General features: G+C 36.9%; 3 protein-coding genes across 4 annotated transcripts; all 3 read left to right on the forward strand.

The window, feature by feature from the left end:
• The first annotated feature begins 1,938 nt into the window (after window positions 1-1,938).
• LOC117614390 (glucan endo-1,3-beta-glucosidase 6) lies at window positions 1,939-6,215 on the forward strand. The gene is made up of 2 exons (XM_034343191.1): window positions 1,939-3,118; window positions 4,802-6,215. Exons 1-2 carry the CDS (start codon window positions 2,784-2,786, stop codon window positions 5,916-5,918), a joined length of 1,452 nt encoding a protein of 483 aa, XP_034199082.1. The 5' UTR covers window positions 1,939-2,783; the 3' UTR covers window positions 5,919-6,215.
• Window positions 6,216-7,522: 1,307 nt separating this feature from the next.
• Window positions 7,523-12,969, forward strand: LOC117630989 (serine/threonine-protein kinase STY13-like). Of its 2 annotated transcripts, none has more exons than XM_034363890.1 (3): window positions 7,523-7,729; window positions 8,319-9,338; window positions 12,396-12,969. In XM_034363890.1, exons 2-3 carry the CDS (start codon window positions 8,425-8,427, stop codon window positions 12,733-12,735), a joined length of 1,254 nt encoding a protein of 417 aa, XP_034219781.1. In that variant the 5' UTR covers window positions 7,523-7,729; window positions 8,319-8,424; the 3' UTR covers window positions 12,736-12,969. The 2 variants fall into 2 exon arrangements, with proteins under 2 accessions (XP_034219781.1, XP_034219790.1); XM_034363899.1 differs by having other exon boundaries at window positions 7,540-7,745.
• A 1,950-nt stretch (window positions 12,970-14,919) lies between these two features.
• On the forward strand, window positions 14,920-21,862 carry LOC117629594 (serine/threonine-protein kinase STY13-like). Its single transcript, XM_034362127.1, has 3 exons — window positions 14,920-15,087; window positions 15,696-16,710; window positions 21,278-21,862. The coding sequence occupies exons 2-3, from the start codon at window positions 15,797-15,799 to the stop codon at window positions 21,615-21,617; spliced, it is 1,254 nt and encodes a 417-aa protein (XP_034218018.1). The 5' UTR covers window positions 14,920-15,087; window positions 15,696-15,796; the 3' UTR covers window positions 21,618-21,862.
• The last annotated feature ends 467 nt before the right edge of the window (window positions 21,863-22,329 follow it).

A 22,329-nucleotide genomic window follows, 5' to 3' on the forward strand; every position in this document is an offset into this window, starting at 1 on the left:
AGTATGAGAGAAAACTCAATAGTCCATCACTTTAGGAAGCTAGCCCATTCCCTTAGTAAACTAACCCATCACCCTAGGAAGGCCCAAATGACCAAGAAAATATCTGAAAGTCTCCAACACATGGCTGGAGACAAAACCATGACAAAAGCCAAAAGCCACTCAAGTCTGCAAGCTACTGGGAATCTCCAGCACATGACCAAAGACAAATCCCACACAAGCCATCAAAAAACCAAAGCATACTTGAGCAAAACACCCTTCAAACTAGCGCCCTTACCCATTTCTTTCTTCCACCTGCTCTTGCCATGGAAGAAGGAAGGAAAGAAGGTGAGGAGATAGCCAAAAATGGGAGTTCATTACTGAAGCAGCTACGGGAAAGCCTTAGAGCTCCCAAAAATATTGTCTTTATGTGTTTGGACATAAGAAGATTTCATAAAATGGGACGAGTCAAAGGGACAGAAGAGAAATGAAAAGGGAGACTTGGCAAAATTGGAGAGAACCAACTAGGGTTTTCTTGAGAAGAATGAGCTTCCAGCGCCTATAAAAGGGAGACACCTTCTACCCACCAAAACAACTCATAAAAAGGCAAGCAACCCATATCCTGAGAGCAAGCTTCATCTCTCATCCCTTAAACCTCTGCAATTTCGAGCCCCATTCCTCTATCTTCTCCCATTTTCTCATATAGCAAGCCATTCCAGAGTCTGACCAAGTTTTTTTTAGGCTGCCGAAAAATTGCTCAAACCACCCACTTCTCCTCTCTCTCTCTCTCTCTCTCTCTCTCTCTCTCTCTCTCTCTCTCTCTCTCTCTCCTCTCCTCAACGAATCCCATTAAAATCCTTTCCCCCTTGCTTTAAACCTCTGTTTTTCACAAGAAATCACAGCTCTTTGTCTCCCTCATGCAAAACTCATGAATGATCAACTCCCATGCCACAAACTTCTCATGCCAAGCCAAGAATTTATCTGTAAGCAACTGTTGGTTTCATTAGTGAATGAGACAAATGTGTTTCCTAAGGCTTAGCTACCCTTTCGAAATACTCTTGGGGTCTGATCCTTGAATTCAGACTCAAGGGGCAACTTCATACATTTGGCTCTTTACAGTAATCCAGGCCCATCAATAGCTGTTGGAACAAAAAAGCCCCCCTACACCAGCAAGAAATGACTGGCAAGGGGTCTTGTGTTGCGTTCGGCAATAAGGGGTGCCGAACACTCCCTTACCGATGACGCTTTATTTTCCACGTATGACCTCTGCATGGGTCAATTAGATAGGGTATAAACATAATGGATTCTATTTTTATAGAACACAACTAAAAGCCTCTCATAGGCTAGTGCAAAATAAGGTAGAATAAGAAAGAGAGAGGAAAAAAAAAGAATTTAAAAATATTTAAAAATAAAAAAGAGTGTAAGTTGAGAAAAGAAGAGTGGGCAAATCAATCATTTCGCGCCTCCGAGAGGCTAGTGTAGAATAAAGTAGAATAAAAAAGAAAAAGAAAAAAAATTATTTAAAAATAAAAAAGAGTATAAGTGGGGAAAAAAAGAATGGATAAATCAATCCCTTTTGAAAATGTGATGAGTTTTGTGGACGATTGGTTACTCCTTGGGTGCGCATAGAGTTGCCCAATAAGAAAAGGACTGGAACTTTCGCAAAAAGAAAAAAAGAAAAAAAAAGAAAAGAAAAGGACTGGAAAGATTGAATGCGTGAATGGTAAGTTGTAGTCGCGAGCGTCAGGCAGGACTGATCAGAATTCAAATGCTGACCGACCAACGGCTGTTTAAGAAACGTTAGCTGAAACAACATACACATAACGACGTGATATCGCCGTTAAAGGAACTGCCTGATGGCCCGCAAATAACAATTGCCACTTCACAAGTGCGTACTACAGTGTACCGCAAAAGATGCTACAAGCGTTTGCCTCTCTAACAAGACAGAACACAACACAGCGCAACACATTGTTTGCTGTGCTTGCGTTGCGTCTGTATCTATCTGTATGTGACATCTTTTGCAGCTTTGCTTTACTCACTTTCCACTTTCCTCTCTCTCTCTCTCTCTCTCTCTCTCTCTCTCTAGGAAGTAGGGGTAGTGGCGGGTTTGGCTGCCTTTTTGGAAGAGAGATTCTTGAGCGAGCTTATCCTTCTTTCTATTCTATTGCGGCAGAAGAGAAGAGAATCTTAAATTTGTTCAAGTCCTTTTAATTACTTACTCTTAAGTAAACCTTCTCCTTTTCCGTTTCGCCTTTACCCTATGGATTTGTATTGTAAACTTCTACTAGCTAGCTACTAGAAGTAGCCACTTCTTCATTCAAATCTGGGTTTTCCTCTAATTAGTTAAACACCCGAATATATAATTTCATATTTCCTTCAAGAATCTGTGTATTAGTTAGTAGTGCTGCAGTTTTAGTTAGGCTCTTCTTTGAGCTGTTCCTTCCTGTTGCTGTTTTCTCACTCACCAAGCCGTCATCTTTTGAGGTGTATCATCAGCTCCAAACTCCAGCTCAATCATGGCATGGGTACGATTCCTTTTTCTGTTTTGATGTATGTGCAGAAACTCTAGCTTCTCTTCCTTCCTAGATCCGCGCCTCATCACCTTAATTTCATTTTCTTGCATCACTTCACTTGGGACTTGGGGTGCTCTACGCACTTAGGAACCTTCTCTGCTTTTGTGTTTTTTTGCCATTTATTTGCTTTGCTGCTGCTAACTCTGCCTGCGTCACATTGCATCAAGACTTGCTGTCTTTACCTTCAACCTGGCCAACTTGTGTGTTTGAATTTTGAATTATTTGAAGGAGAAAATGAGGTGGTTTTCAGTGGGTATCAAGGTAGTTTGTTTGGTTTCAATGATGTGCACAGTGAGTGGCATTGGTGCAAACTGGGGAACACAGGCATCCCACCCTCTTCCCCCCGACACTGTAGTTAGGCTGCTGAGAGAAAATGGGATTCGAAAGGTTAAGCTTTTTGATGCGGATTATGACACATTGAGAAGCCTGGGCAAGTCTGAGGGGGTTGAGGTCATGGTTGGTATTCCTAATGATATGCTTGCATCTCTGGCCACCAGCGTTAAGGCTGCTGAGAAATGGGTTTCCAAGAATGTCTCAGCACACGTCTCCTCCAGTAATGTCAAGATCAGGTAAACCTTCCTCCCCACCCCCATTCATTTCTTCTACACTCTACAAAGTTTACTTGATGCTTGCGTGTACACTTTCAGAATTTATCATTTCCCAGTTTCTCGAGCGGGAAATGCATCATGCCCCTCTTAATGTGTGTGTATATATATATATATATATATATTTTATATATACAAAGAATAAGATCTGAACCTAGGACCTGCCACTTTCCCATCCATCCCAATGCCATTTAAGCTAGAGCTCACAGGATAAATGTATATGATCTGAGCTACAACTTTGTAATTCTTCTTTCACTTGGTTTTTATGCTTTCATGTAACAACCTTGTATACCTCGAATGAGATTAATACAGAGCATCAAATTCTCAAATTCGTACAAAAACCAAAGCAAGAAAGGAACATTATTCCACCATCACTGTGCCCAAATTCTAATCCTTTCACAAGAACCAAACTGGTATGAGAGAAAAAGTCATGCTATCTTTGGGATCTAGCCTTCTAGGGAGACTGAGAAATACCCTCCTAGCCCCTACTGCCACCACGTTAATTTTTGCTATCTTGTGTATATTTATATCATGAAAAAATTAATTGTTCCCAAATTGGTGCAAGCATTTCAGTTATGTATAATTTTCCTTGTTGGTGAAGATTTTGTATTTGGTGTTGGTTTGGTACTACATAGAACTAAGATTACCTTTAGCTATTTTGTGGGTGCTTATATCTTATGAAAATTAATTGTTCACGACTGAGTGGAGCATTTCAGTTGTGCATAATTTTCATTGTTGGCGATGATTCGTATTTGGTATTGGTTTTGGTACTATGTGGATGGTATTGACATTGCGTTGTTCTTAATTAACTACTTAACTCCTCATCATATGTTTTATTCATTCTTTAATGTTTTAAGTTTAAATGAGACTGTACAGTAATGACTAATTATATAGTAAAATCAAACATATTATCCCCAACTTGATGTCAGAGTCTTGTGCACATTGGCTGGGGCCGCATCTTTTGGTCTCCATCTTGTACTGATAGTATCCCCAACTTAACCACCTTGTAAGCTTTAGTGTATGAGTTTTATCGTAAAGGGGAAGACAACACTATAAATTTTCTATTCGTTCCAGCCAAACCATTCTCTAATGTGACTTCTTGGGGACTTCATTTTCTGCACTCTCCTACTTGACCACCTTGTAAGCTTTCAATGGTGGGGTTTTATCTTAAAAAGCTTCAGTGCAACTTAAAGAAAATTATCTCACTTAATATATGGTATGATATGAGTCATTGCTTGGCATCTTCTTTGAATTGCGTTATACTCCATAATGTGCTTGTGTTATGAAGATAACCTAATGTTTAACTATTATAAATAGCCTTCTCCAACAATTCTGCAAGGATGACCATGAACTTCTTTGGATTTTATTTGTGTATTCTGATTCTTTCACATATCAATGCATCACATACTTAGAGGTTTTTGCTAAGCGAATGGAGTCATGAAATTATTAAATATCCTCTCTAACAATTCCATAAGGAGAACCAGGAACTTATTTGTATTGATGATGTTCCTTGATTAATTTCGTTTGCAATGCTTAACTATGCTGTATAATGTGCAGAGGAACCTTTTATTCTTCTACTTATTGCAAGCTTTGCATGGTCTTGACATCTTTGCATGGTCTTGACATCTTTGCATGTGTTCATCCTAGGTATGTTGCAGTTGGAAATGAACCTTTCTTGGAAACATACAATGGTAGCTTCCTCAGAACAACCTTCCCTGCTCTGCAGAATGTCCAGTCTGCCCTGATAAAAGCTGGCCTTAGCAACCAAGTAAAGGTGACTGTGCCCCTCAATGCTGATGTCTATGCAAGTTCAAATGGGCTTCCATCAGGTGGCGACTTCCGAACTGATATCCATGGGCTAATGCTTCAAATTGTCAAGTTCTTGAGTGACAATGGTGCCCCCTTCACCGTGAACATTTACCCCTTTATAAGCCTTTACATTGACTCCAACTTCCCTGTTGATTATGCGTTCTTTGATGGAAATGCATCACCTATTACAGATGGTAGTTTAACCTACTACAATATGTTTGATGCAAATTATGATACTCTTGTGTGGGCCTTGCAAAAGAATGGCTTTGGAAACTTACCAATCATAGTTGGAGAGATTGGATGGCCAACAGATGGAGACCAGAATGCTAACATAGTTTATGCTCAGAGGTTCAACCAAGGTTTCATGTCCCACATATTGGGTGGCAGAGGAACCCCAATGAGACCTGGTCCAATTGATGCTTATCTATTCAGTTTGATTGACGAGGATGCTAAAAGCATTGATCCAGGAAATTTTGAACGACACTGGGGAATATTTACTTTTGATGGGATAGCAAAATACCAGCTTAACCTTGGCAGCACAAATTCAGGGTCCTTAGTTCCAGCAAAAGGTGTGCACTATTTGGAGCGCAAGTGGTGTGTGATGAAGCCATCAGCGAACCTTGATGACCCACAAGTAGCACTAAGTGTGAGTTATGCTTGTGGACTTGCCGATTGCACCAGCCTTGGTTACGGAACATCTTGTGGCAGCTTGGATGCTCGAGGAAACATTTCGTATGCGGTTAATAGTTACTACCAGAGGAACAATCAACTTGATGTAGCTTGCAAGTTTCCAAACCTTTCAATGATCACCAAAACAAACCCATCAGTTGGATCTTGCAGATTTGAGATAATGATCGAACCATATTATGGTGGTGCAGGAAGGAGATTCGGGTGCCTCCAAAAGCCTCTAAGCCTGGTTGCACTTATTATTTTCTTTTCGCTAACCGTTGTGTGAATTCCAAGGCTTCGGATTCATGAGGAACCACATTACCTAGACCATTCCATTTCATGTAGGATAACCTAGTGAAGGTAAAGAGCAATTGACCATGGCATAGTTGCAGTTCATGTGTTTGAAATTTGGAAGGTAAACAGTCAAGTTGTCAGCAATTTGCATATTTGAAACTAGAATTGCCTTGAATTATTTTTACCATGAAGAAAGTTTTGTCTTCTTTAGGAGGCTTTTGGGTGATAACAATGGAACTTCTCGCTTCAGCTGGGATTATTAATGGGATTGTGTGTTTTTCGTGACCCAGTAATTCCTTAATGGAATGAAATTGAGGGTGCTGAAAGTTCTACATTCTAAAAGTTCCTACTCTAATCTATTAGTAGTTTTTTTAAAATAAAAAGTCTATCAAGCTAACCAAAAAAACAAAAACAAAAGCCCCCATGGTACCTATGTGTGTGAGTTTTCCTCCTCCTTCTTAATTTGGGCAAAAAAACATAAAAACAAAAATAATTAACAAGACAACAAATTTGCATGGAGTAAAATGGAGTAAAATGAAGCAACTCAATTGGTGAGCAAAAAGTAGACCATATAATTTTTAGGGTGATGAATTTTCCTCTCTTTTTGTCTACTTATACTCTCTTTTGTTTTTTAATACTTTTTACTATAACATACAAGTAGTGTAAGTGAACAAAAAAAGAGTGAAAAAATCAGCTCTCAATTTGTATTGTTTATTATAATTTAAGAAAAAAATACCATTAAAAAGGTTGCAGTGGATGCCATGGCATTTATTGGAATGTCTGGAAAAATAAAACCTTCATAAATGACAGACAGAGCGAAAATGAATGTTACACACAAGTTTTTAATGATGAGTAATATATTACTCTCTTTCTTTCTCATTATGTGACGAGTGTAATTGCATAACTGCATGCAAATCAGCGTGTAACGCTAGAAAACCACCATCTTTAGTTGGTAAAGATAAAATTAGAGAAAGAGGAAAGAGATGAAGAAGTCGAGACAATATAAGGATTATGAAAATTGAGAAAATTCGAACGACAAAATCACCACTCAACTTTTCGGTTCTACCTTCTTTCAAGCCATAGTCATGAGCTGGGTTGGCTGTTGTTGGTTTTCAGTTTATGTTTTGGTTCAATAAATACATCAATTTTGTTGAGTTTGATGCGTTGTTGTGGTTTCTCTTTGAGAGAATTTGGGTTTGCAAGTTGCGTTGTGAGTGATTATTATATATTTGAGGCGATTAAGCCCGATTATTTGTGACCCTGTGCGACATTAAGTTGGCCTGTATGGTTTTAAGTGAAGGTGTATCATATAAGTTTAATGCTATGATTAGATCCCTTCATATTTAGTGTAGCCCTTCGTGGGCATTTGTTCTAGTCTAAAAAAAAAACAAAATAAAAAAACAGAAAACAAAGCAGCACATTCCGGGGACAGCGCGCTGGCTTGGCTGGTCTAATTACTATGAAAGAGATTTAATTAATTGAATGAAAAAGCGCGTTGCAGTTTTTGTAATTTTTGTAATTATTTTATAAATAAAATAAAATTGTGTGAATGCATATATATATATATATATGGAATAAGAATAACAGTGAGAGAGTGGGTAGGATACGATAGATAACACCCAAGACTTCCCCCCGTCCATGGTGCAATAAAATGTCAATAACATCATCAAATATTATTAGAAAATAGAAAAAGGAAAGTGAGAGATAGAACAAGACTGTAACAAGACTGAGAAGAAACAAGAGGTCTTTGCTTCCTTCCTTCCTTCCTCTGCGCTGTTCGATCTCTCTTCATTCGGACTTGAGGTACGCTTTGTCTTAGGTAATCGGTGGAATTATGAAATAAGTGGGTTTTCCATCTGTGGTTTGTGCTATTCGGAATTTAGCTTCAGCTTTGTGTTTCCGGGGATCAGATTCAAATTCCAATTTTTTCAACTTGTATTCTCCTTGATTTCCTACTACGAGAATTAGCTCTCGATTCTGTCCAATTTCTTTCCTTCTTTCGTTTCCTATAATTGGTTTTGGGCTATCCTCTTTTTCGGAAAATTGTTATGATTGCTTCTATATATTAATTAATAATTTGAAAATTTCCATAAATATTTGCTTAATTGCCCTTCTTGATTGTGATTATTTGGCAAGAATCAACCTAAATTTGCCGTTTTCGGCTCACTTAAACATCGGAATTCAGCCTTAATGCTACTACTCCTAAACAGTCTTGTCTTCTACAGTTTCCATATGTGGTAACGATTCGGTTCTTAATATTCTTGTAACCATAAATCTGTATTTTTATTTCTAAAAGGAAAAAAAACAACCACTGCTGGTCTTTGCTCGTTGCATGATCCAATCTTAGAAAACCAGATACTGAAGAAAACTTGTGGTTCCATTTTGATTTCAGGGGCTTGAAAAAAAAAAGGGGGGAGTCGATTACTTTGAAATTTGAAATTCTGATGCTGAAGAAGTAGGGCAACTTTGAAAGTTTTGCTTTTCTGTGGTAGAAGGAAATGTTGGAGGGTGGTGCCAAATTCCCTGGAATTACAGGTCTAAACAACCATGACAACAACTACTATGATTTGTCGCAAGGCTTTTACCACAAACTCCATGAGGGTGAGGGTACCAACATGTCTATTGACAGTATGCAAACGAGCAATGATGGAGGCTCTGTTGCCATGTCTATAGATAACAGCAGCGTTGCTTCAAATACTAACGATTCCCATACTCGCATCTTGAACCACCAAGGGTTACGGCGACGTGCAAATGACAACTACTCTGTCCAAACCAGTGTTAACCGCCGAGGAAGAGTCACACATGCTCTGAGCGATGATCAGCTTGCTCGAGCCCTAATGGACAGCCATTCCTTGACACAGGGGCTTGAGAATTACGAAGAGTGGACAATTGACTTAACAAAGCTAAACATGGGTGAAGCTTTTGCACAAGGTGCTTTTGGGAAGCTATATAGAGGTACTTACAATGGTGAGGATGTTGCTATTAAAATTCTGGAGCGGCCAGAAAATGACCCAGAAAAGGCTCAGGTCATGGAGCAACAGTTTCAACAGGAAGTCAAGATGCTGGCTGCATTGAAACATCCAAACATAGTTCGTTTTATTGGTGGCTGCCGTAAACCAATGGTTTGGTGTATTGTAACAGAGTATGCTAAGGGCGGTTCAGTTAGGCAGTTCTTGATGAAGCGGCAGAGCCGATCAGTTCCGTTGAAATTAGCAGTCAAGCAAGCTTTGGATGTTGCGAGGGGGATGGCATATGTTCATGCTCTTGGGCTGATTCATCGCGACTTAAAATCTGACAACCTGTTGATTTTTTCAGACAAATCAATAAAAATTGCTGATTTTGGGGTTGCCCGTATTGAGGTGCAGACAGAAGGCATGACACCAGAGACTGGGACATACCGTTGGATGGCTCCGTAAGACTTTTTTTTAACTATTTATCTATGATTTCTTATCCTTTTTACGCTATCATTTCCCCTTTTCTTATTTTTTAACTTATATTTTATTATAAGATAGAGTTAAATTTAATGATCTTTGGGTTAAATGATGTTTCCTTACATCATGAGTATGATGTCTTGGGCTCAAATCTCATTGGGGGCATGAGTAGATTTTCCATAAAAAAGGAAGAAAAGCATTTAAAAAAAGTAGATGCTTTGCTTCATGTTGATCATGTTGGTTTAATCTGCATTACATGTGTTGGTTCATCTGGACTGTAATAATGAGGGATTCATTTGGTGTCTAGAAACTTGTCTTTACTGAAACCGTCTCCATCCCTCTTATACATTACAAACTCTTATATTGCAAGGTAGTCTTCTTTTGACATACTTCAAAAAAAAAAAAACCCATTTCCATACTTTAATTACTTCAGCTCCCTATTTAAGTTTCCTCACAAAATCCCACATTATTTGTCTTATTATCCCCTTTCTTGTTATTACTAAAACTTTTACGTTCCCTGATATGAGAGACAAGCAGAGTCACACGTGTAGGAGGGATCATTTTGATTTGTAATGGTTTTAAAAAGGTTTTCAACCTTGAACATTTGGTTGAGATTCATGTGTGCCCATGTCTGATAAGTTCCCAAATTTACTTATATTGGAAATTACTTGCCCAAATGATTGAAATGAGAAACATTGACTATCTGTGAAATGATTGAAATGAGAGACATTGATCGAATTAAGTTATTTGTGAAATGATTGAAATGAGAGACATTGACTCTCTGTTTCTGTCTCTGTTAGTGATGCTCCTGTGTTCTTAAGGGATATCTCTTAGAGTTTTTTTTCCTTCTGGTGCTGGTGTAAATTCTTCTTTTTTCTTTTGAATATATAAGCGGTTGATCCTTGGAACTTTTGTGACTATTTATTTTCGTGTTTCAAATGTGAGTTGCAGTTGTTGATCTTTAATGTCTTTCATTGTGTTGACTAGATTTCATAAATTTACTTATTGATTTCTTGAATTTGACAACTTTATGTTTTCTTAGTTGTGGGCCTGATGGCATGACAGGGAGTGAAACTGAGAGAGAATGGAGAGAAGGATAGTCATTTGAGAAGAGGCCAAGTAGGAAAACTCAATTCGATAATTCTCAAATGAATATGACATTTGAGAAACTCTATCATAATAAATCGAAACATAATAAGAATTAAACCTTAATAATAAAATCCGTAAGCATTATATCTTATATTCTAGTTTGAATAAATCGAAGAAAAAGCATACAACAAATGCTAAAGAAAAAGCAAAAACTTACTGTGAGACAGGGACACATGTGATGCATGTGTGGTTGTGTCAGCAGCAACATTGATCTCTGGAATGGACTGATCTCGAGGTGACGTGCATTTGACGTTGGGTTCTGTTTCACTTGATGCTGAACAGGGAGAGATTAGGAACCAACACAAAGGCATAGATAAAATAGATGTCAAAGAAAGTGAAGAAAGAAAGACAAAATGGAGTAAACTCAATTCAGTGCTTCTCAAATCATCATGTTAAATTCTGAAACCGTGTTTACAATCCGGATTGTTGATGTGGCAATCCCGTAATGACTACAAAAAACCCTAATAAGAAATTGATAGTTAAACCTTTTATTTGTACATTTTTAAATGAGCATTATCAGAGTCTAGATCTTCATTATTAGGTGCTCATATAAGGTGCTGATCGCCATTCATTGGTGGTTTAATTTGTATCAATCCTGGATCCTCTTTACCCTGAATAAGCAGTGTATCAATCCTGGATCCTCTTTGCCCTGAATAAGTGGTGTCTGCATCTGTATGCAATAGTGTGAACTGAACAGAAAATTGAATAGCAGACATGAAATACATTTTCAACTAGCTCTTCAGAAAGTATTTTGACTCTGGAGACAATAGTTACATGGATATATGTGCGCTAGATATCAATTGTGTTTTCTCCTGTATACGATGCGACTATTAAAATATCAGTTACCATGCGAATTAAACTGAAAACTGAATTTCAGTCATCTAAGTTATTGTTGTCTGTTGTTTGGTTATCTCATTGCACGCTCTGATTAAAAACAAACTCTATATGCATTAGGTATTAAATAAACTAGTTTAGAATCACTTCCTAGTTCATTCAGTTTTTGCCTTTATATGCCCTGAAAAAAGTGTACCATTTTAACTGTGGCCAATTTTATCTGTACGAGGATCAGCATGTACTGTATGTAAAATTTAACAAAAATTAGATCTTAAATGACATACTGGGTATAATTAGATGTTAAAAAATTTAACTAGGGGCATTTGTTTCTCCACGTGCAAAATATTCATTAGAGGAAAACAACTTGGGAACAATTACCACTTGTAAAATCTCTTTTTAGTATCAGATCAAGTGTTGGAAATTGGTGAACTATAGGGATTATTCATAGCTCTTTAGCATTATAACCATTTACTTTTCCCTGGGGAAGACATATGCCTGCAAATGAACATGGAGATTGAGAAACCTGCATTATCTCATCTAATAATTTGAATGAAATTGGGAACTTTCATTTTTTATTGTGTGAAGAATGATGCTCTCTCTTGGGTTTCTTATTTGTTGTTTTCTAAATTAGTTGCTACGTGTTTGGCACCTGCCCCAAATACATTGCTTGGTGTAGTTGAATTAAACAGGGGCTTGTTAGTGGTGTGATCAAATAGATTCATGAATAGAATTACATGTAGAAATGGGTAAATGAGAACCAGAAAGACTGAAATTGCTGATTAGGATTTTAAATTGTAAATCAATTGTTTCGTGAACTTTGTTTTTTCTTGAGAACTGCTAGTGGGAAATTTTTCAGTTAAATTTCTGATGTACAGTATATGGATTGCCCGTCTCTTTTTACTGTTTTCGAAATGTAAATCAGTAATGATCTTTGATGATGACAACTTTAGAGAGACGTTACTAGCATCTGGTGTTCATTGGTTATTTCTTGAACTCTTATACTTTTTTGGTGTGCGTTACTTGTGTGCATTGCTTTATCGTATGGCTATCTGCAGGGAGATGATCCAGCATAGGCCTTACACTCAGAAAGTTGACGTTTATAGCTTTGGGATTGTTCTTTGGGAGCTTATAACTGGAATGCTTCCCTTCCAGAACATGACAGCAGTGCAGGCGGCATTTGCAGTTGTCAATAAGGGTGTCCGACCTATCATTCCCAGTGACTGCTTACCTCTTCTTGGCGAGATCATGACGAGATGCTGGGATGCCAACCCTGATGTCAGGCCACCCTTCACTGAAGTTGTGAGGATGCTTGAACATGCAGAGACTGACATCATGACGAATGTCCGCAAGGCCCGTTTCAGGTGTTGCATGACGCAACCAATGACAGCGGACTGACCCCATAAGAAAAATTGGAAAACTAAACAGTTATCTATAGCATAAAGAGAAAAACAAAAATGGAAAAGGAGAAAAAGAAGTGAGAGAAGGTATTGTAGCCTTGTGTATTTATCAGGTTTTATTTCTTTCTCAAGATAGAAAAGGAAGTGTTATTAAAAAATATTTGGTTTTCAGATCTCTATTTTAATGAATTTCTATCTTTGAATGAGTAATAGAAGAGTTGCTCTATACTTACCCTCTGCCTTAGTTATATATTCTATCAAGAAAATGCAGTTTGTTTTGCGCCCCTCCTATCCTATTAATCAAGCGAAAGCGCAATTCGTCTCGGGGGAACAATCTAGTCAAATGCAGGTTGAACCAGATTCTCTTCTTTGTAACATACTCTTCCGAATGGTTGGCCTTTAGCGTTGGAGTGAGGCAGCCTCTTTCGATTTAGCACATCTTTCTTGCCCTGTTATATGCGAGGATAAGATGCGGATACTCTTGTGAGCCGTCAGATTAAAATAGTGGCTCAGATTTAAAATTTTATTTGGACTACTAACCGTCAAGTTACATTTTGTAAAGCCATAGGCTAGTTAACGAAGGCAGTGTGTCTTCCTCCGTGCACCTCAATCCTCCTTCAGTTTGAATATCGCTTTGTAAAATAATAAAAATTAATAAAAATCATATCTTGAAAGTTTGTTATCCATGCCCACATCCTACATTTTACTCTCTTTTATGGCATGTAACAATTTGGTCATGTTTCATTAAAAGTTGAAAAATGATAATAAACAAGGCCAAATTACATTTTGGCCCCCATAATTTGACTCATTTTTTAATTTGATTCTCGTCATTTCAATTTTGTCAAATTTATCCCGTAGTTTTGTTTTGGTAGCAACGAAGTTCTACAAATGTAAAATTGTTAAGAAAAATAGAAGAATTGATAATCTTTTAGGTTGAATTCAAAAGTTTTGGAGAGATGTGGTGGCGTTTACGATTTGGACTTGATTGCAAAGGAAATTAAAGTACATGATTAAAATTGCCAACCTCAAAATGGCAATGACCAAAGTGGAAAATGAGTCAAACTATTTTGATAAAAAATGCGACGTGACAAAAAAAGAAGAAGATAAACTTATAAACTATTACGCTAATATGTTCATGTTATCAACTTTTTAGGAGCCAATAGTTAGAGTTTTAATCTTTTCTTTAGACACTTCAAGACCAAGTTTGAGCTTTTTATTCCCATCTTGCAAAGTTTTGCAAAGTTCGGTGATCTCAACCAAATTCGACTCTTTTGTGGTTTTGGTTATTTTGGGTTTCGTGAGCTTTGCTTGAGATAATGTTTAATCGTAGTGATTTGGGTTATGTAATTATTTGTGCGGTTTTTGTCTATTTTAGTTTTTCCTTTTTGATATGTTAATTTTGTTGCCCTTTTGAAGATAGCACTTTAAATGTCATGTTGATGTTTACGTTATATTATTGAATGTCAGTCCCGATCTCTTGGACCACAGGAGTCCAAGAGATTGTGGTCACCCACCGTTGGATATTAATCCAATGGTTCAAAATGATGTATATAAATGCAATATGACATAAATGATTATTACCCGATTCAAGTCAACCGTTGAATTTACATCCAACGGTGAGTGACCATAAATCTCTTGGACTACAGGGGTCCAAGAGATCAGGACTGTATTGAATGTTATTTAATGAAGTTGCTCTTTAATAAATAAATAACAAATTAAACTCAAGAAAACTAATTCTCAGGCAATTTACTAAACTCAAGTTCTTTCTCATGCATCTTGTCATTCAAACACGAATTATCAATCACAAAATTAGCTTCATTAACAAAATCAAGAAATTTATCACTCAAAGAAGAATTTTCACATTCAAGCACAAAATTCCAGTCAATTGAATACACACAGAAGAATTTTCGTTTTTACCACTCAACTTTCTCATTCTTTAGAATAGTCAACTGTTTGGACAACTTATCAAAAGCTTCGTATAAATCTTCATTACTAATACTTTCACTTTCATTAGCTTATGCTAGTATTAAATTAAATTAACGAAAGCGTGTTTTGTAGTTGAGTTTTTTCCAGAAACGATAAAAAGTAAAAAATTATTTCATCACAACAAAAAAGTTTACCTGAATGAAGAGAAAGGGTGCGATTCATTACACGCAAGACTTTCCTCTTGTAATAAAATGTAAAAAGAAAAAACATTAATTATAGAAAAAGAAAAAAAAAAAAAAAAAGGAAAGTGAGAGATAGAAGAAAGGACGACTTGGGAGACTGAGAAGAAGAGGTCTTTGTTTCCCGTGTCGTCGATTCCATTCGATCTTCTTCAATCGGAGATTGTTACCGTGGATTGACTGAGGTACGTTTTGTCTTAGCTCTCTTCAATCAGAGCAAACATCTAATTAGTAGGTTTCCATCTCTGCTCTCTTCATGTAGCTCGCTGGAATTTTGCTGGCAGCTTGTGTTTCTGAGGATCAGAATCAATTTCCCATTTTTAAGACTTTTCCTATTCTGTGATGTCCTTTTACTCCTTTTCATAGGAATGAACTGTCGATTTCTTTGTTCTTTTTGTTAAATTTCAGATTTTTTTTCTTCTTCTTAATATTTGTTTTGGGTGTGTTCTTTGATTCCCTATTTGCTGGTGAGGACCCATGTATTGTTCTTAAGAATTAGTAAATTTCCATATATATTTGCTTGACTGTCGTTCTTGATTGAGTTGATTTGGTGGTGTGAATCAAGTTAAAATATACCATTCTCGGTTCCTTTAAACTTCGGAATTTCAGCCAAAATGATGCTAGTCCTAGAGAGTCTTGTGTCATACAGTTTCCACATATGGTAGTAATTTAAATATCACTATTATAGTAATCGTAGAGTTCTGTATTTGCTGGTCGTTGCTCGTCATATGATTCAATTTCGAAAATGGTATACTTAACAAATTTTCGTGGGTCAATTCTTTTCTCTTTTCAGGGTTTTGAGAGAGAAGGGCGTGTTGAGTTTGAAATTTGAAATTTTGTATGCTGAAGGAGTAGGGAAATTTTGAAGGCTTTGCTTTTATCTGGGAGAAGGAAATGTTGGAGAGCGGTGCCAAATTCACTGGAATAATTCGTCTAAACAACCATGATAACAACTTTGATGATTTGTCGCAAGGCTTTTACCACAAACTCCATGAGGGTGAGGGTACCAACATGTCCATCGACAGTTTGCAAACTAGCAATGACGGAGGCTCTGTTGCCATGTCTATAGACAACAGCAGTGTTGCTTCAAATACTAATGATTCTAAAACTCACATCTTGAACCACCAAGGGCTGCGACGACGTGCAAAGGATAACTACTCTGTTGCACAGAGTGTTAACCGCCGAGGAAGAGTCACACATGCTCTCAGTGATGATCAACTTGCTCGAGCTCTAATGGACATCCATTCCTCGACAGAGGGGCTTGAGAATTACGAGGACTGGACAATTGACTTAAGAAAGCTAAACATGGGTGAAGCGTTTGCACAAGGTGCTTTTGGGAAGCTATATAGAGGCACTTACAATGGCGAAGATGTTGCTATCAAACTTTTGGAGCGGCCAGAGAATGACCCAGAAAAGGCTCAGCTGATGGAGCAACAGTTTCAACAGGAAGTGATGATGCTGGCTACGTTGAAGCATCCAAACATAGTTCGTTTTATTGGTGCCTGCCGTAAACCAATGGTTTGGTGCATTGTAACTGAGTATGCTAAGGGGGGTTCAGTTAGGCAATTCTTAGCAAAGCGGCAGAGCCGATCAGTTCCGTTGAAATTAGCAGTCAAGCAAGCTTTGGATGTTGCGAGGGGGATTGAATATGTTCATGGGCTTGGGTTGATTCACAGGGACTTAAAATCTGACAACCTGTTGATTTCTTCAGACAAATCAATAAAAATTGCTGATTTTGGGGTTGCCCGTATTGAGGTGCAGACGGAAGGAATGACACCAGAGACTGGGACGTATCGCTGGATGGCTCCGTAAGACTTCTGACTCTTGGACTGAAATATCTTATCCTTTGTTGCCATAATTGGCTTATCTACTTTATTTTAACTTTTGGGATCCCATTTCATGGCCTTTATATGCTTTAATATCTTCTATTTAATATGCTTTCTCAATTCTAGTATAGCCTTCTGTTATAGAACTTTTATTTCAGTATGTTAAAGTTGTATGAGTTTCTTAAATATAACTTTTTTTTGGCAGATATAAATGATTATTAGCTTTTGGTATTGATAATTGGTCTCTTCTCTACTTTGTTTCTTTTGTCATTGTTTGCTAGGAGACATGTACCCTACCCTGTATCTGATTATGCTTCTAGTTTTATTTTTTTGGTTGGTCTCTTTAACATTGACTGATATGGTTTGTCTATGACCATCATGCTAGGAACTCTCCTCACATCATTAGTATGTTGTTACGGGTTCAAATCTCGTTTGTGGCATGAGTAGTTTTCCATGTAAAAGGGCAAAAAAGATAAAATATCCAAGTAGATGGAGTTTTTCATACATTCATCTATCATGATGTTGGTTTCGCTCATCCATACACTATGATAATGAGGGATTCATTTGATGTCTGCATTTTTGTGTTTCCCCCAACTATCCCTATCCTCTTATACATTACAAACTCTTCTATTAGAGGATAATCTTGTGTTTTTGGTATAGTTCAAGGAGAAAAAAAAAAAATTTACCGTACTTTCATTATTTCCGTATCCTATTTAATTTACCCCCACAACTATCCCACATTATTTTCTTACTTTATTTTGTCATATAATTCCTCCCCCCCCTTCCCCCCTCCCCCCTTCTCCTCCTCCTCCTCTTTTTTTTTTTTTTTTTTTTTTTAATAAATATAATAACTTTTATATATCATTCCATGTTACATGAAACAAGCAAAGTCACACATGCCTTTTTTTTTTTTTTTTTTTTGTTTTTTTTTGTGGGGGGGGGTGTGTGTGGGGTGGTGTGGGGGTTTGTTATTTTATTTCTAAGTGGTTTTTATAATGGTATCCAATCTTGACTTCCCTCTTATGTGAGTGAATAGTTAATCTTTTTCTTGCATTTGCATGAGATTTAGCTGTGTCCATGTCTTAGAAGTTCTCAAATGTACTTATACTGAATTATTTGTAAAATGTTATGCAAATTTTAATGAATTTTCCATGTTCCAATATCTGTTTATAATAGTTTCAGTCATATATGTATTTATCTTTTTTCCATTGCGCACAATACTTAAGAATTCTCTGTTTTAAAAAGTAAAAAAATAAATTGATGTCTTTGAAATGAAAGACATTGACTTGTATGTGTTTTTGTCTATGTTAATGTATTTTCTTGCAGTGCCGGTTTGAATGCAGCATAACATTCTTGTTTTCATTCAAATTTATTCTCACGTTTAAAATGTGAATTACATTTATTGATTTCTTATGTCTTGTTGTCTAGATTTCTTGATTTTGGTACTAATTTTTCCTATATGAAACCTTCTTGTCTTCTTAATGATGGGCCTGAGTGGAAAAGAAAGGATGTTCTCTTCAAGTTTGTTGTGGAATGAGAGGGAAGGAAATTAAGAGAGATGGAGAGAAGGATAGAATAGAGGTTGAAGAAGAGAGAAGAGAAAGAGAGGCAAAATAGGCAAACTCAACTGAATAATTCTCTAAATGAATGTCCCTTGAGAGAGTGAGATGTAAATTAAAGAAATTAATATTTAAATTCATATGCTGTGGCGATTATCAAACCTTAATTTCTAGTTTTACTAAATGAAACGCTTAAGATATACCTAATTTATAAGTTTGCACCTTCCCCTCCTAACATAGTTAAATATCCTTCTATTTCTTTCCACCCAAACTACCTAAAAGACAGCATCACAGCACACCTCCCTTAGCACCACTCCCTTATTCTTCCCTATGAAAAAAAGAAACTTCTCACACAACAAAGCAGCGCACGAGACCGGAATCACCCAACTCGAAAAAGCCTCCCTAAACAACGTAACCACAAAGATAATGCAATTGAACAGTGAATAAGCACGTGGTACAAACTGTCAGCACCACTTTTACACATTACACACCAATGAGGAGACCGACAAGAAGAAGGTGGGTCTCCTCTGAATAGCAAGCTATTTAACCTCCTGTGAACGATTATCCATGCTATCACCCTTACCTCAGGAGGAACTTTAGTCTTCAAAATTATATGAGAGGGAAATAAATGGAGAAAGATAAAATTTGTCCATTAGTTGCCTTGAAGAGGATTTCCCAGAGAATATCCTTTTCAAGGCAACTAATGGGTGCCTTTTATCTTTCTCGATTTTTTCTCTCTCAATGGTGTGCTTCTACTTGAAATGTTGCTTCGACTTTCTTGTCTTTTTTTTTGGGGCAACCGACTCTTGTCTTCAATGTCATATTTTTCTTGATTCTACACGCTTTATTTCCTCATGCCATCAGATCAACCATGGCCTTGTTCTTTTCTTTTATTTTTTGTCCTTGTTTCCAAACTTTTTTATTTTTTATTTTTCATCGTATTTTGGAATGTTCTTGCTCCAATTGATCTTCTCAGTAGTTCTCATTGCCTCCAAAGATTCTCTTTTAATAGAAATGTCTTTATCCGTCATATACAAAGATATTTTTCCCCATACATGAGAATCTTTTTCTTTAATAGCTTTTGGATTTTTCTCAACAATCTAAGCCCTTAATTAATAGCTAAATTTTAACAATTGGATCATCCTGGATTTTCTTATTGAATGAAGAAATAAAATAAAAATTTAGATAACTGTAAAAGTCTCATCAAATTGAGAGGCTCTCTATGACGAAAGTAACCTAGGGTGGGACCTGAAATGCTCATTAATGAAAAACTATATATCCATCCAAAGTACCTATCTTAAAGACATTATAAAACATCCATGTACCACATCCTTCGACAACCCTTTGGTATTAATCATGCGATAACGAGGTTTGATCTAATTTAGGAAATGTGACAATGCATACAATTTAAATAACACACACTGTATTAGATACTAACCAAGAGGGTCTGAATCAGCCCATGATTCATTCCTTGCAGTTGTTGATGTGAACGAAATAGTAACACAGAACTCAAATTGTATTCAAGCCCTTTTTGCATTTCACCCCTATCCGGACACACACACAAAAAATGAAAAACCACAGAATAACCTTTTTTCTAGAATAGCATACTCATCAATCCTTAATAATTAAAACTCTAAATCATGATATTAAATAAACCTTAAATTGTAATGTTAATAAATACAGACTTAATTAAAGCTGTGCCTATGGATAAAATAAATACTGGTTTTCTTCTTGCATCGGTCATGAGGAAATTTCCTTTGTTGTTCCATTCTTTATGATATGTCTGATGAGTGACCCGCTTTACATTTTTAAGAGGGTTATACATTGCGAGACAATACCTACTGTTATTGTTATTAGAATCAAACGTTATTGCATGCAATGTAATTATGGGGTCACTTACTCTATTACCCAGTTACTTAGATATGATGGTGACTACACTTGATCGGTAGTGTAATTAGAATTGGTCCTGGATCCTCTTGACCATGAGCTCAGAAGTCTCCGTATCTGTAAGCAATAATGTGAACTGAAAGAAATTTTAAGTCTTGTTTTAGAATTTCGATGAGGTGTTTTGGTTCCAAATGTTGGTAGCAGATCAGATTACATTTTCAACTAGGGATTTGGAAATTAATTTGACTCTGGATCCTATAGTTACACGGATAATTTGTGATGTGCCCCGTGTGAAATGCATTGATATTTATTGTGTATTTATGAAGGTAGCTCTAGTGCTCTAACCTGTTTCGTTTTTGCATAAAAAGCATTCAACAAATGGTGTCCAATTCCATAATGGTTTATTCTTATAATCTTTTTCAGGTCTTCTTTTTGATATTTTATATTAGTTATATTTTTAGTCAAGAAAACTCATGTTCGAAAGGCTTACGCCTTGCCTTGCGGGACTGAAAACGCCTTGCCTTTGAAAATGTTGGTATTAGCTATTACGTATCTATCAAACTAGCATAATTTTCAATTTCCACTTCATTTGCATGTGAGAAACCTGTGTTGTTCTCATCTAATAATTTGAATGAAATTGGAAACCTTCACTTTCATTGCCCGAAGAATGATGCCCTCTCATGGGTTTCTTATTTATTGGTTGTTATGTGTTTAGCAGCTGGCCCATTTAGGTGGCATTGGCTCGTTGAGTTAATTAAAGCTTGTTAGTCGCATGACCAAATAGTTCATCAGTATTGTGTCTTTAACTTTTGTGTCTTTTCGGTTGTATATCAATATTGTTTCATGAAATTTGTTTTTCTTGAGGACTGCTAATGGGAAATTTATTAATTAGCTTCCTGGTGTACAGAATGAGGATTGAACTTAAAGGTTTGGTCTCTTTTTACTGTTTGCACAATGAAATTGATAATGATCCTTCATCATGTAGCGACAACTTTAGATGCTTGTGACTAGCGTCATTGCTGATTGTTTATTGGTTATTTCTTAAACTTTTATTTTAGTGCGGGCTACTTAAATGCATTGCTTGATTGTATTGCTGTCCGCAGGGAGATGATCCAGCATAGGAAATACACTCAGAAAGTTGATGTGTATAGCTTTGGGATTGTTCTTTGGGAACTTATTACAGGGATGCTTCCATTCCAGAACATGACAGCAGTGCAGGCAGCATTTGCAGTTGTGAATAAGGGTGTCCGTCCTATCATTCCCAGTGACTGCTTACCTGTTCTTGGCGAGATCATGACGAGATGCTGGGATGCCAACCCTGATGTCAGGCCACCCTTCACTGAAGTTGTGAGAATGCTTGAGAATGCTGAGACTGAGATCATGACAACTGTTCGTAAGGCCCGCTTCAGGTGTTGCATTACCCAACCAATGACGATGGACTGACCTCAGAAGAAATAATGGAAAAGAAAACAGTTATGTATAACATAAAGAGGAAAAAGCAAATGGAAAGGAGAGAAAGAGGTGAGGTGAGAGAAGGGAATTATATTGTAGCCTTGTGTATTTATCAGGTTTCATTTCTTTCTTAAGATAGATAAGGAAGTGGTGTTAAAAAATATTTGGTTTTTGAGATTTCTATTTGATTGAATTTCTGACGCTGATTGAGTAATAGAAGAGAGAATTGATGTGTATGTATGCATCTCTTGTTTTGCTATGCTTGCTAAAAGCCCATCAACACCACTGCACCCTGCTACCAGGGTGTCCGCTGTAGCAGAGGAAGCTGAAAAGCCCGATATTTTCTATAGAGTTAATATACATCATCTAGATGCGGCTTCTTTTGCGGGCATCAACTCATCAAGCGAAAGACGCAGCAAATCGATAATTCTTGTCAAAAGACATTGCCCGGTAGTAGCTCTTTCCTTCCTTTGAGGCGGCTTCTCTCAACTACCAATATTCAATGACTTGATATCATCTTGATCCAAATGGTAAGAATCCATAGGTAGAACTTGCCCCTAAAAAGGGCTTGTAAGGGAAGGGTGCCTATGAGCTCTTAAATCACTCTATAATATATTTTAATAATGTGGAATCTTGAGTCCTAACAACCTGTGTTTTTAATTCTAATATATAGTATACTGTTATAAAATGACTTGGAATATGT

The sequence above is a fragment of the Prunus dulcis genome, chromosome 1 (genome assembly GCF_902201215.1).
Source record: "Prunus dulcis chromosome 1, ALMONDv2, whole genome shotgun sequence".
NCBI classification, from domain to species: Eukaryota; Viridiplantae; Streptophyta; class Magnoliopsida; order Rosales; family Rosaceae; genus Prunus; species Prunus dulcis.